The sequence below is a fragment of the Prunus mume genome, linkage group LG2 (assembly GCF_029339155.1).
Source record: "Prunus mume cultivar Tortuosa linkage group LG2, ASM2933915v1, whole genome shotgun sequence".
In the NCBI taxonomy this organism is placed as follows: Eukaryota; Viridiplantae; Streptophyta; class Magnoliopsida; order Rosales; family Rosaceae; genus Prunus; species Prunus mume.
This window is the reverse complement of record NC_142699.1, coordinates 27,739,191-27,754,259: the sequence shown is the minus strand read 5'-3', so window position 1 is coordinate 27,754,259 and position 15,069 is coordinate 27,739,191. Positions and strand designations below refer to the sequence as shown.

At 36.5% G+C, this 15,069-nt stretch overlaps 3 protein-coding genes across 4 annotated transcripts; 2 read left to right on the top strand and 1 right to left on the bottom strand.

Annotated features, from left to right (window-relative positions):
• Positions 1-114: 114 nt before the first annotated feature.
• On the top strand, positions 115-4,954 carry UAH (ureidoglycolate amidohydrolase). Its single transcript, XM_008226195.2, has 12 exons — positions 115-429; positions 600-685; positions 1,064-1,138; positions 1,409-1,537; positions 2,336-2,422; positions 2,608-2,810; positions 2,891-2,993; positions 3,533-3,624; positions 3,751-3,813; positions 4,024-4,264; positions 4,527-4,567; positions 4,690-4,954. The coding sequence occupies exons 1-12, from the start codon at positions 232-234 to the stop codon at positions 4,785-4,787; spliced, it is 1,416 nt and encodes a 471-aa protein (XP_008224417.2). The 5' UTR covers positions 115-231; the 3' UTR covers positions 4,788-4,954.
• Positions 4,955-5,002: 48 nt separating this feature from the next.
• Positions 5,003-6,761, bottom strand: LOC103324155 (uncharacterized protein At2g34160-like). Its single transcript, XM_008226194.2, has 5 exons — positions 6,302-6,761; positions 5,860-5,908; positions 5,606-5,668; positions 5,437-5,507; positions 5,003-5,303 (listed from the first exon to the last, which is right to left on the bottom strand). The coding sequence occupies exons 1-5, from the start codon at positions 6,551-6,553 to the stop codon at positions 5,244-5,246; spliced, it is 495 nt and encodes a 164-aa protein (XP_008224416.2). The 5' UTR covers positions 6,554-6,761; the 3' UTR covers positions 5,003-5,243.
• Positions 6,762-9,649: 2,888 nt separating this feature from the next.
• Positions 9,650-13,858, top strand: LOC103324158 (TPX2 (targeting protein for Xklp2) protein family). 2 transcript variants are annotated; one of them, XM_008226196.3, is made up of 7 exons: positions 9,650-9,773; positions 11,614-12,181; positions 12,413-12,501; positions 12,610-12,697; positions 12,811-12,882; positions 13,063-13,173; positions 13,352-13,858. In XM_008226196.3, the coding sequence occupies exons 2-7, from the start codon at positions 11,618-11,620 to the stop codon at positions 13,652-13,654; spliced, it is 1,227 nt and encodes a 408-aa protein (XP_008224418.2). In that variant the 5' UTR covers positions 9,650-9,773; positions 11,614-11,617; the 3' UTR covers positions 13,655-13,858. The 2 variants fall into 2 exon arrangements, with proteins under 2 accessions (XP_008224418.2, XP_088901900.1); XM_089045774.1 differs by having other exon boundaries at positions 9,652-9,773; positions 10,735-12,181.
• The last annotated feature ends 1,211 nt before the right edge of the window (positions 13,859-15,069 follow it).

Below are 15,069 nucleotides of genomic sequence, written 5' to 3'. Positions count from 1 at the left end.
TCAATTTTTTTTATAACTTTCTCTATAATAAAATCATAAAGCAATATGACCGTAAAATGACATGGTCAGTGTCACTAACCATAACACAAAACAAAACAAAAGCAGTGTCAGATTGGCATCGACGGATGGAATAAGCACACAAGGGCATCTTAGGCAGCCGTGCGGTACAACCCCATCTTAAAATTATAACTAGTTTCACCAATCAATCAACCAAAGCCCATCCAGAAAATCATGTCTCTGAAATTCTCTCACTCAGCAATTATTGTGCTCTTTCTCTGCTCCTTCACTACAATCTTAGCTCATGAAGATGAAGACCCAACAATCAAAACAATGGATGATTTCTCTGGCTACCCTATTCACGAGCCACACTTGAGCTTTCAGAACACTGTCTCTTCACTATCCGTTGACACTCGGAGTTTGCAGAAACAGGTACTTAATCAAATGTGACGAATATTACAATTTCTTGATTGGTTTTTACCAATTTGGTCACTTTGGCTTATTGGGTTTTATAAAGTGTCTCATAAATAAAGCTGTTTGAGAAACTTGGGTGTGTTCATTTGTTCATATCTGAGCTAATTTTGTGAATATTTGGTTTTTAGATTGATGAACTTTCAACTTTCTCGGATACACCTGCCCCATCAGTTACCAGGATCTTGTACTCTGAAAAGGATGTATTGGCTCGTAGGTATGCATGTCATTATATCAGTATCTATCAATCAAAGCTTAAATTTTAGCCAATCCATTCCGATTTCTTACTAAATTTTGCTTGATTGTAGAATATCAGCATTCTGTACCATTTATGTTGTATGTATAGATTGACGCGCAATAGGCTACATGCATTTTGCATCTCAATGGTGTGTTATATATCTTATATGTTGGAGTTGGAGTAAGTGTAAGAATTTTATTTGAAGTTTTTTTTTCCATGATAAAAACAAATCCAACACATTGAGCATAATAGCGGATAATGACAGGATGAGAACTCTGGTAATGCATACAAATATTGAGATTTAACCTTTGCTATGTCTCTAATTTTGTTTTTGTTTTTGGTAATGTTTAACTGCAGATTCATCAAAAACTTGATGGGACTCTCGGGTCTCTCTGTTAGAGAGGATGCTATTGGTAACATATTTGGTCGGTGGTGAGTGTACTTTGCCCCAATCTTGTAACTTTTATTTGTATTCAATTCTGTCATTTTAACATGGTACGGTTATAAACTTGGGGTTTCAATTAAACTTTGGAAAACCCTGATTCCCAACTTCTTTGGGGGTGGTAGTTTGGTACTTATCTGTTTTTGTCCTCCTTCGTCCTTGTAGCCCAGAGCTGGGCCTTGTTTAGTTTGGTTACATTGTTCTTTATATAACACTTTCATTTTGTTGACCATGTTTTTGTCTTGCTTTCCTATATGCAGGGAAGGCTATAACCCAGATCTTTCTGCAGTTGGAACTGGCTCTCACATTGATGCCATTCCATACTCCGGAAAGTATGATGGGGTTGTGGGTGTTCTAGGTGCTATAGAAGCCATCAACGTACTAAAAAGGTTTGCACCTTTCGTGAGTCCTGGCTGATGTTAATATGCACCTAGGTATTAAAAAATTTCGAAGTCTGAACATAAAATTGCCATCTTAATTTATTTGGGCGAGCCTGGAGCCTTAGCATGCTTGATTTGGCTCCACGAGATATTCTCCCTGTAATGTATCCCTTTAGCATTTCTATTAGCAATTAAGTTTTACATTCATGGGTGATCCAATTTTATTTATTTATTAGCTAAGAGGCTTATAATTAACTCTCTTCTGGTAGTATAAGTTAACCACATAGATGCACGGTTGAACTATTCAGATGGCCATCTGCTTTCAAACCAGAAGTAGGATAAGTCTGGACCCAAGGGGAGTTGATCTCAACACACTCATCTATAAATGATTCAGCAAGAGACTGGAAACATTTGTTGTAGTTGAATAGTATCGTACCCTTTCATCCAAATATACCCCAAAAGTGTATAATAACATTGGGTTTACAGCAACATGTTCCATGGTATCTTGATTTTCATTTATCATCTTATAAGTTGAATTATTGTTTGAGAAACTTAATGATGCAAAAAATCAAAATCAATTTAAATCATTTGCAGTCTCTGGAAAGGGAGACAAGGATGAAGCACCAAACATGTCTATCCTACATAAAATACTAATTAAATCAGAATATTGAGTAGATTGTAACATTGTGGAAGTATTGGTAATGGAAAATATCCTTATCAGAAAGTACAATTTCAAATTTTGTATGTGGCTTTCCTAAGGTGAAATGTAGTTCCAACTCTCTGTTTATGCAACTGGCTGTTTGGCAGGTCTGGGTTCAAACCTAAACGATCGCTGGAAGTTATCTTGTTCACCTCAGAAGAGCCGACACGCTTTGGAATCAGCTGTCTGGGAAGGTTAGGACCGCTTACAGTTTAACTCACAAGAAGCCATACTGATGTTTCAGTTAATTTTCTGCTCAAAACCTTTTATCCACTTTATGTTTTAATTTTTAAATTTTGGCTTGACTCCAACAATGAGGTGTATTGATTTAGTAAATCCATTCTACATTTTCCCTATATCTAATTAAAATATTGTGCAGCCGCCTAATGGCGGGGAGTAAGGCACTTGCTAATGCTCTGAAGACAACAGTTGATGGTCAAAATATTTCCTTCTTTGATGCTGCACAATCTGCTGGATACACCAAAGATGAAGGGGACTTATCCAGCGTGTTCCTGGAAAAAGGAAGCTACTCTGCTTTTGTGGAATTGCATATTGAGCAGGGCCCTATTTTGGAGGATGAAGGTAGGCCTTTTTTGACATATACATTCCTGACATTAGGCATCGTATCTTATACCGATCAACCGTGTGTTTTTTTGGTCCAGGTATATCAGTCGGCATTGTAACAGCCATTGCAGCCCCAGCAAGCATAAAAGTGGATTTTGAAGGCAATGGAGGCCATGCGGGTGCTGTCCTAATGCCAAATAGGTGAATTATTTTGCAGGCTGTAAAAAGAGGACTATATCAACTGGTGTACTTTCCATGTTGAAGAGGTCCAGGATTATATGCAATTGGCCCCCAACCCCCTACCCCCACCCACCCAGTGTTCATGATATTTCCCCAATAGTTTTTGAAAAAGGACTCGTCCTGCTAAACTAATTATTTTTTGGGTTAAAATCAGAGTGAGTTATGAATCTGTATAATATTTCCTTTTATTACTGAGATTGCATTACAAATACAAGTTCTACTGCAGTTTCCTCGCCTGAGGTTTTCAATTTTGCTAATCATTCTAAATTTTTCCTTCGATTTATTTTGGTTCTGTGCAATTTTGACATCTTGGTTTTTTGCCCCTTTGCTCATTTCAAGTCCCTTCCAGGAATTACTGTGACTGCAGATGCGCATCAGTAGTATTATATTTCCTAATGTCAAATATGAGCTATCTTGAATGAGGTCATCCTTACCAGTTTCTTGTTATACTTGTTCCATTAAACATGAAGCATAACTGTTTCATACATCATTTGTACCAGAAATGATGCTGGACTGGCAGCTGCAGAATTAGCGCTAGCTGTTGAGAGACATGTTTTAGAATCTGGATCTATTGATACTGTTGGTACAGTTGGTAAGTTGTGTTTCCTTCACACCTAAATGTAGGACAATGGCTTAATTCTTTGACTTTCTTCAATATTTTGTCAAACTGTTTTAGCGCTCGTGTTGGCTATTGTTGTTAATAATTCCTTTTGACAAGGTATTCTGGAGCTACATCCTGGAGCCATCAACAGCATCCCGAGCAAATCACATCTAGAAATTGGTATGCTTTGTGGGATTACCTTTTCAAGTACAGCATACAATTTATAGTACCAAGTTGGTTTTTCCTTACAGTACTTTGTGGTTGTTAAATTTACTGAAGTTTTAGAAGATCATTGTATATCCCTTTCTCATGGCTTTGCCATAATTTGAGCTTTTTGGATACCAATCTTTGGATTATATATAATATATGTATATTTTTTTCATTTTGCAGACACAAGAGACATTGATGAAGAACGAAGAAACATTGTAATTGAGAAAATCCATCAATCTGCAACTACTATAGCCAGTAAACGTGTGGTCAATCTATCAGAATTCAAAATTGTAAATCAGGATCCACCAGCACTTTCTGATAAATCAATACTTGATGCAATGGAAGCTTCATCGAAAGAGCTAAACTTAACACACAAGTTTATGATTAGCCGAGCTTACCATGATTCACTGTTCATGGCCAGGTAAGAGAGAGTCTGGGAGTTCTACATTTATCCCTGTGTCTTACCCCCGAGAAAACAAGAAAAATGAATAAACAAAACCATGGTTTATTTATCCCATGTTCATCAGAAGTTCAGCTGTTTAGTACATGCTTATTCATAATCCGCAAAGGGTTACTTAGCATTTAACATACCTTTATTTGGAGAAATTCAGATGGTGAAGAGAATGCCATAATTATCTTTTTCCACAAATAGATTCTGATGATATATTTTCATATCCTTGCAGAGTATCCCCGATGGGTATGATATTCATTCCATGTTACAAAGGTAGAATATCCTGTCTATTTTTGTGTACAAACGAGGAATCATTTCCACTTGCTGGTAACCCTATGATGGATCAAGTGATCGATACAAGACTCGTATATACTGATGTCCATTTGGTTTTGCAGGTTACAGCCACAAGCCTGAAGAATATGCCTCCAGTCAAGATATATCTAATGGGGTCAAGGTTTTAGCCTTGACCCTTGCCAAGTTGTCATTGCAGTGATGTTTCTTCCATTTTAGTGTTGTTGGCTGGATAAACTAAGTTTACATATTTGGGGTATATCGTTCTGTTTACGCCCTTGTGTTTCTGTAATGATGATTTGTATGTATACTTTCCATCGAAGACTCTATTACCACGTTAATTGTAAAGAAAAATCAACCTTCCACAAATTAGTTGAGGGAGAGAGAGAGAGAGAGAGAGAGAGAGAGAGAGAGGGCTGAAAGAAAAAGAAAAAAACTCTGTAAACACCATATTATTTATTGTCAACAGTAGGTTTGATCTCAGAACAGGGAACTATAAAGCAAGGAGCATGTAAGAAAACATGCATTGTGAAGCAAAGGACTAATCTTGTTTCTCTCATCTATCTCATATACATCATCATATGTCTCAAACTCAAACTTTACTGAAAAAAGAAATTTCTGAAATCCAAAGATGGAATCAATTTCTGAGTCAATGCCTTCATGCTACAGCAACAGCGGTCACCTCTATTTTCTCAGCCTTTTCCAGCAAAATCGCAATCTATGAGATCACACAAGAAGGGAAAATTAGGGGATTAATGCAGAATAATTACAATTTAGCAAATAACATGACAATTCTGATAATCAAAGGCAGGCACAAATTCCAGCACTTAATTAAGAAGAGATTAAACAACCTGAGCCTTGAGAACAATCCGTCCATTTTCAACATCCACCAGCTTTGAGACAACAGTACAGGTGCTTATCTCTGTTCAATCACCCCAAACAAACCATTATGATAAAGATATTAGCAAAATAGCATTGTAAATGAAACAAATATCAATTGAAGCCATAAATTAAACTTACTCTTTTCAACAGCCAGTCCATTCCTTTTGAGAGTCTCAGCAATTGTGATCACAGTAGGAATAGCTGTACCAAATTACTTCCCCAAGTTAATTAAAAGAAAATTATGCATCTTGAGAAGATAACAAAATTACCAAACAATAGCAGATACTGGCCAAAGAAGACCATCTGCACCCAATATTGTTACTCAATCACTCAATAGTATGTGGAAATAAATAAATATGCAAGAGAAAAGGGGGAGTTTCAAGAAGTTGTACCCATGCCCAAGGCAAAGAGCTCAACAGAATTGTACTGCTTGATGTACCTCTGCAACAAACAATAGATCATTCAATAAAGCTCCATTACAAAGAGGCAAACACAAATTAATTCACTCACAAAATTGAAGAACCCTAATCACTCAGAAAATTGACAAAATTGCAATTCAGATTAATTCATGTACTGGAATTGTAAACTAGTGGATTGATTCAGTTCAGGGGATAATGAACATCCTAAAGCGCCATAAATCTTCCGAATTGTGAATAATGGATACATTTTCTGGTTAATCAGATCAAGATTCGACAAAACATTGCAAGAACGTACTAAAACCCTATCGGCCATCCATTAATTTTATTTCCCTCTGGTTTCTCATCAACCAAAGACGCATGAGACAAGAAAGCGAGAGAAAACGTAAACACATTTCTATGAATATATAGATTATACCTTGGCAAGATTGCAGTAGAAGAGGAAAGGTCGCTTGGAGTTGGAAACATGAATTCGGTTCTTGTTCATCTTCTTCGTCTTCTTCTGAGACTCAGCAGCAGTAGCAGCGTTATCAGCAGCAGTAGCAGCGATATCAGCAGTAGTAGCGTTCTTGGCCTCGCCACCATCATCACCAACAACAACAGGCTTCTTGTCGTTCGCTATCTCCATGGCCTTGAGCTCCTCTGCAACAACAGCTACACTCGCCTCCATTGAAATCTCTCTCTCTCTCTCTCTCTCTCTCTGTGTGTAAAGGGCGGGAAAGTTTTGATGGAAAGCTTCGTGAAATGTCTTGAGTCGAGTGTGACGGGACGGGTTTATATCGGCGGGCTGGGCATGCTGTTCCAATGAGAAATAGACACGTGGTCGTGTATGATTGGTTGGGATGTTCTTGCGGTTATGCTCTAACGGTACGGTTAGGCAAGCTGTAGAGCGCAGTGGTGGTAGTTGCTTAATTCCCAGTGACGGATTTGCCCTTGTGAGCTTCTTGGAATTGCAACATTACCATCTGCATTGAGAACATGAAATTGTAGGTCCGTTTGATTTCATCTTGACCCTAAAAGAAATTGAACGATCAAGCCCAAGCCCTATTTTTGGGCTTATTTATGTAGCCCATAGTAAATTTTTGTAGTTCACCTAATTTTTTTCCTCTTTAATTTTTTCTCATTCTCCACCAAACATGTACTTATTGAGAAATAATTTGTTGCAAGGAGTGTGTAGGTTAATTGGTTAAGAGCATTCAGTCGTGAGTTCAAATCCTCTTTCTCCAATATCTTTTGCACTCAAAAAGGAAAAAAAAAATTAATTCCTTCAAGAAAACCTCATATTTGATAAATTAGTACTCACTTCACTAATGCAAATGTGGGTTAGGTAGTTGAGGAATGCACTGTGCATGCTCCCTTGTATCCGAGTTCGAACCTCCTCCTCGTACATTAAAATAATTTAAAATATCACCTTTTGAATTTCTTATGCGTTAGTGACGTGGGGAAGTTCCGTTTCTTCTTATGACCATCCATAGTAAGCCATCCATAGTAAAGCAGAAGAGGAATGAAAGTTTATCACATAATACACACAAAACTTTCACAGGCAATCATGTCCGTTGGCATGTTAAATGTCCAATGTGGGACCCGTGATCAATGGCTCAATGTTGAATTTCAGCCGTGATATGGGGGATGTGGGCCCCAATCACGGGTGTGTCCCTACATGAACTTGATTTATTTAATATTACATGCCTTAAATGGCACCCTTTCTCCGACTTCCTTCAACAACACCACAAAAGTCATAGAGCCTCACAGCTCACAAGCTCACTTACATACACCCACCCACCGGCTCATCCTGTCCATTACTAACTACACATTTATCTGCTCCATAATCTTCATTATCTTCAATTAATCTGCCATTCAACTACCCACTAATATCAATTATAACCTCACTTTCGGTTCACCCCACAATTGTTTAGACCCTTTTCCTCCACCCACTGCATGTTTAGGATTCTCTAATTTGATAAAAATTAATTAGCTGAGGGAGGTTGAACAGTCATAATCCTCCATCTTCATTTTTTATTGTTTGGATACCATGTTACCTGCAATTAAGATTTCTAAACTTACGTACAACATAGGAATATCGGCTATCAGTTATCGCATGTGGGTCTTGCATTGTTGCATGCATAAATTATTGAAGATGTGTAATTGAATTTGTAAAAATCCCAAGGTGTTAAGAAGAAAGAGAGATAGAAAGATAAAAGTATCGTACTATCATATACCGTGCAAATCAACAATGAAGTAAGAAATGAGGATCATACTTAGAACATCTACGATCCGTATCACACAAAAATTAGTAACCCTACAAATTTAAAGCTGTTAAGGAATGAGCAAATACTGTATATCAAGTTTTAGTTGATGCTGCACTGCACTGCCTCTTTTCCCCCCTCTAATGAGATGAATAAATCAGTAATCACACATCAAGTTGAAAAACACCTGGCAGATGTCCCGAATGACATAGCTGTTAATAATGAAGTTTAAGAGAATGAGCATGGGTATTTTGGGCATTTAAAGAAAATAAATGGATTGATGGATTAATTAGAGGGTGTTGGGGCTTTATCAAAAGGGTTAAGCAGGAATAATCAAAGGAGGGGGCCTATGCAATAATTACAGATGGAACGTTTGCTCTTTCATTGCTTTTTGGTTAAGTCATGAACATCTTCTTCATAATTTGACAACCCCTCCGTCAAGGCCTCTAACCCTCACGTTTAGCACCAACAAATTTGCCAAATTATCCTTTAAAAAATATTTTTTAAAGGAAAAAAAAGAAGGATTAAAGTTAATCATATAATTAAGCACTGCTTTCAAAGAAAATAATAGTAATAATATACAACATTTTCCTAAATCATGCATTTATAAATTAAACAAAGCTGCTAGTTAGTTTGCAATGCTTGTAGTTGGTCAATTCTCCTTCAGTTCAAACCCCAAATAGTCAATTTAAAAAAAGAAGGCTCTATCTAGTTTATTTTATTTGTTGTTTACCCATATGCTTTTTCTTTTTGCTAATTTTTGGGAATACCAACGCATCTAAAAAGAAGGCTTTAATGCTGTCAAAGAAAGAAATAATGCTTTAATGATTCTCTCCCAACAAGGTATAAATTTGTTTGTCCTAAAAAAAAAGGTATAAATTTGAAAATAGAAGGAGCTCCCTTTCCTTCTAAATTGTAGTACTTTACCACTCTTATTCTTTTTTAATGAAAAAACACCTCATTACCACTAAATTACATAGAACTATTAATTGGCCAATGTATTCTAAGGTTTAGTAATGTCATATTTTTATGTATTCCAACGTAATCGTTAGTGGAGACGCACTAAATTGTCTTAATGTTGATGTTACATCGTTCCGTTATTATAATAGGCATTTATGGCTATTGGCTTTTTTAGCTGAATTATGATTGCAATTCTAGAATTTTTTTTGAAAGAAAAAGTTTAAAGTTTAAGAGAGACGAAAATTGAATTCGGAATTGTGAGTATGAAAACAAGTGTTCCATTAGAGTAGTGAAGCTATATTTTAGAAAAAGTTATCGATTGAAAAATTACTTTAATAATTAACATACAAAAATATTATTTATCCCTCCATATTGTTATTTTTTTTCATCCTTCTCATTTTTAATGACAAATTCTTATCCATACCTGCAAAAAGTGGAAAATTAGAGTTCATTAATTTATTTCAAGATAATGATTAATGAAGAAGGTGAAGGCCGTTAAGAAACGGCGTTAGTGCCGACGAGGCAGTGCGCATATATAAGAAAGCAACAGAAAACTCACTACGCTTGAAAACATAACAGCTCGATAAGGCGAGCGAGACAAGGCCCGTGCACACAGAGGCGAAGAGGCTCACTGGCACACACAGTGAAATCCTCTACATCTTCTTCAAACTTCGGACTAAAACCGTGAGTAAATTACCACGCTTGCCACCTTCTCTTCCGGTTTCTGGCTTTCGATCTGCTTCAAATGCTTATGCTTGTGAATGCATGAAATGTAGCAACGATTTGTGCGATGCCGTTTTTGTTTGATCTGTTTCTGGTTATGCTTCCATGTGCATTTGGCTTGATTTTGCTGCTTTTATATGAATACCCAGATTTTTGAATCTGTTGTTTGCATATATGTGTATCATGTATGCGTATGTACTTATTTGCTTTGTGTGTGAAGTGAAGGCCGTCACTGTAGATCTTTGTTTGGATGTTGAGAAAATGCAGCACAGAAAAGATACGAAATTGTTTGGATTTTGGTGTATTTTCAGTATCTGGGGCATGAGAAAGCTAAGCCTTTACTCAAATGTGGTTACTATTCATTACAAGTTAGCCCATTTGAGGTGAAATGGGTTTGTCCTTATATTGGTTTGCGTGTGTATGTGTCAAAGAAAAATGCCTGATTATTTTTGAATTAAAAAAAAAAAACTTATTTACTCAGCCGAAGCTAATCGCTATATTGGGTTCAGTTGGGGTAATTAACCATGATAATCCGTTTTTATTTGTTCTAATTTCTTGCACATGCTCTTTCGGTGTTTGTTTGGAAAATTGGGTGTGTTTTGTTTTGCATTTACTCCAAAAGATTTGAGTTGTGAGATCCTTATACCTTTTAAATTCAAGCTTAGTGTATGTTTACATATTTGTTAGTTTGCATAAAATTTGAAAGTGAAGTTAATAAGTGACTTTGTTTATTAAAGAGATTCTATATTTGTTGAAATCCCTTTGTTTTTGCTTTTCTGTCATATACTTATGCTCGTGTCGCATAATTGCCTCTTATTGAGTTTAACTTTAGTACAAAGTGCTTCTCTTTTGCTTTGTAAACACCTTGCAGTCTTTTTCTTCTGTGTTACTCTTCCTGAGACTTTATTTCGCGATTTCTCAGGTGTTATGTTGACTCATCATTGGAATTATGGAATGAGCACACCTACCTATTTTATTTCTTAGTGTTGTTCCCCTTATTTGTCTTCGCATCTCTGGTTGTTGGGAAAGCAAATGATTCTGTCTCTTGCTACTTTGTGTTAAATAATTAACATCATACTCACCAAATGCATCATACTCACTGAATGGAATAATTTTTCTTAATTGTTTGTATTCTTTATCATCTCTCCTCACTTGCTCTGACATATTTTTTGCTCAACCATCATCTTCTTTTGCTACTTCAGGGTAATCTCCATTTATCTGCAGAAAATTTAGTATACAAATCCTCCTCTTGGAAAAGTGAAACATAGGGGAGCTTTGTCCTTTTAGGAAAAAAAATTTTGGCTTTTGGAGGGGTGGTTGTGAAAGAAGGGGCGTTCTCATCTGTCTTTTAGAAACTTAATCATAATGATTCTAACTCATGTTGAGTATCCTAAACTAAAATCATGTCACATTTCTGTTAGATACTATAGCTGTTCTGCAATTGCTTTGTTTTTTTTTTCTCTTCATGTGGTGTGCCTTCTAACGTGCAATGTTTAACACATTATATTGTAACTTATTGCAATTCTATCTTTTTCACTCTTTAATCTTCTCTTGCATCTTCTTTTGTTCCCCTCTGTCCTTCATCTTCTTCTTTTTGGTAAGCAACAATAAATTAGTTTTTTTCCCAGCAGCAGCATATCCAGAAGGATAGTATCTAATATTTTCAGTTATTTATGTGTATTATTTTGAGGTGAACTTGTTCTGTATTTGGATGACTTAAAAACCGTAACTCAATTAGTTTGCAAACCAGATAAACGTATAATGGTATTGATACAATTATGTGTTTTTTCTGTATTGCAAGTGCAATGGGGATAGAAGTTACAGATATTTGCATGGACAAGGAATCAGAATGTGTGATAGTTTATTCAGAAGGTCTTTCTCATGATTCAAATCATGAGAGAATTCCCAGCGATCATGCGATTTCCGAGTCATATGAGCATATTAATGGAGATCGTGAACCCCAAAATTTGGAAGAGAGCATTGAAGTAAAGGAATATGAAGTGAAGGAATGTACTACAGAAAACTCTGTTGATGTTTCTCAAATGAGTCATGTTGAAAAATCTAATGAAGATCAGAATGCAGTAGGCTTGAATTCTGAGAATGACCGGCCTGTGGAGAAGGTCCAACTGAATTCTCGGAAAATGAAGGATAGTAATAAGTCACGAACATCTGTAAATCACACATCAAAATCTGCTGCTGGAAATGCTAGAACAAAACACACTGTTCCACAGCCATTTACCTTGGCGACTGAAAAGCGTGCTTTATGTGGAACTCGTCCAGTCAGTGCTGTACTTGATTGCGGAAATGGTGGCAATAAATTATCAAACACAAGTGATCTGCGACATCTTCATACCACAAAGCATAACCAGGTAGGTCCTGCCAACTAAGCCTAGAAATGCAATATTGGTTGTTTTAATATTCCCTATGTATTGGTTGGTTCTTGTTTATTCTTTTGGATGTAACTTTGTAACATATCCCTGCCCTGCCCTAGAAGTTTGTAATATACTGAAAGATTTTCTATTGATTTTTCTTTGACTTGATTGCATGTATTATCTCTGTTGAAGCAGTAAAATTTCTTGATGACATCTTTGTCTATGCAGCCAATATCACCTTTGATATCAAGGAAGCCTTTGCAACCAGATAAGAAGAAACATCTTGATGAGGAAGATTCCTGTTCTGTTGCTTCCTCGTATCCTACTACAATTTGAAGTCTTAGCTGGATTCATTTGTCTTTTTATCTTTTTCCTACTACTCATTTCTTATTTGAATTTGAATTCTATTCCTTGAACATGCATAGCACAGTATCACGGACTATTAGGTCCAGAGCAACTGCTGCATCAGCTCCAACATTTAGATGCACTGAGCGTGCGGAGAAAAGGAAGGAGGTATTGCCTTCACTGATTTTTATTATGTGCAGTTAATTTCATAAGTTCCATGATGAAAAATGGCCCTAGTTAAGAACTTAACTTTAAGCCATTATTATGCTGTCAAATTTTAGTTTTATACAAAGTTAGAGGAGAAACACCTAGCACTGGAGGCTGAAAAAACTCAAAGTGAAGCAAGGACCAAGGTTTGATTTTTTCTCAAGTTTCTCTATCTCTCTCTCTCTCTCACATAATGTTGAACAGATGGTGTCTGCGGGTCCATTGCTTTCTGGCACTTCTTTTGATCTGTTAATGCTTTTTAGTTCAGGCTGATCGTTCTAATATTTTCTTTGCTTTTGGCTGCTTCACAATCTTGGAATTTCAAGGACGAGAAGGAGGCAGCTATCAAGCAACTGAGAAGGAGTTTAATGTTTAAGGCAAACCCGATGCCAAGCTTCTACCATGAGGGACCTCCACCTAAGACTGAACTTAAAAAGGTCATACAGAGAATTATCTCGTTCTTACTTCTTACCCTGTATGAGATACTGATATGCTATTTCAAACCACAGGTTCTGCTAAATTTTTAGAGGAAGTAAGAAGTAATGAATTTATAGTTTTAATATATGTGTAAACAGCAGCTCAAGTTTCTTAATGTTTTGCTTCTCTGGATGCCAGCTGCCACCAACTCGTGCAAAATCACCAAAGCTTGGCCGGAGGAAGAGCTGCAGTGATACGGTCAAATTATCCCACGGAGATAGAAGCAAAGGAACTTTTGGTCGAGGAAATCGTCACAGTATGGGTAACTGCAAAGAAGACACCACTTATGCTGGTTCTCCAAAAAGTGTAGCTCAGATCAACATCCAAAAGGGTAATGCTGTTTCTGAATTCATTGATGAGACTAAGAACATGGATGAGATGAACAAGTTTGTTCCTACCAGCCTAAATGGACAGCATATGGACATTTTTGTTCAATCTTGAGTTTTCTGGTGAGTTTCGTAATTTATAAGAAAAAGAGAGTTTTCAGTGTCTGTCTCAATCTTGTGACTTGCTCTAAATTATTTGCATTTCATGCTTCTGTAACTGGCAGTGACTTGCTGCATCGTTTGTGTGTAATGTGTAAGTGTACATCTTCTGTAATTTATATCCACTCATGTATATGAAGAGCTATTTATTTCCCAAGAAGACAGTTTGCACTTGTTTGAATAATCTAATTAAATGTTGGAGGTCAACCTATTTCTCTATGCAACTTATTTTAAAAACAATAATAATGAGGCACCATCTGCCTGCTTCTTTTAATTTTGGTCTGTACTTCAGTTTATAATAAATGAATTTTATCCCTTTTTTTATTTTTTTTCCCCCTAGACAGAAAACAAATAGAATTTCTATTGGCAGAGTCAATATTCTTACTTGTAAGTTTGTAACATTTAGATGATGAAAACATCCATGTTTTCAGTGAAGATTGTGTACCTGTATGTCCAGGTTACATCATGGTGTATGGGAAGTGATGTTTACTTACTGTAACTATAATAGAGAGAAATAAAAAGCTAAGGCAAGGCCCCCATTGATCTGTGCTTTCTTTAAGGTGGAAATTGTGCTATGGAAATCCTTGATTTGATTAAATTGTAGTAAGCTTCATTATGAAAAGTTCTTTAAAGACAAAAGAAAAAGATATCCATAGAGAGTAAAGTGCCCAATGTTGTAGTTTTTCGTTGTTGAACAGGGAAAAAAAACGACTTTGTGAGCACAGTTTGCCTCATTTGTGGAAGCAAAATTCCCAGTCAAAAGGACAGAGGCTTTAGATTTTGCTCCACTATAAGTTCTTGAGTTCACACCACTTGCTTTTCTTTACATGTGTCCTTACTTGTGAGCGACTGACTCTAGCAAATTGGCATTTCTACCATGTTCAAGGTCCAAAATTCACAGCTCAGTCTCTATCTTGCTAATCAGAAGCCTAATTAGGGAACTATATCATGGAGGGCATTGCGTCCACTCTGTGTTCCATTAGAACGGAATATTATTGACATCAGCAGCCCCTCACATGAAGTATACTGCAATTTGCCCCCAATTCTACTAGCAATGAATGATCATCTTAAATTCCTATTAACATAATACGCAATCTTGGAATTGGTTAGAATCACAAACCCTCTTCTTAACAAAGGAGGACATGCCTCATGACACTACAAGGATATGGTAACTTTGGCACTGCTTGCAAGGAAAGTCATTCTTCAATCTTATTGCAAATCACCATTTGAACATATAGGTCAAGATCTTTTTTCATTGGGCTAAACCACGTTGGCAAGATTAGAAGAGTGTTAGGCAAGTACATAAGTACTACAGGCCTTTCAATCCTAACTTAGAACATATCTGAATTCCTAAATGGTGATTTTGCAGAA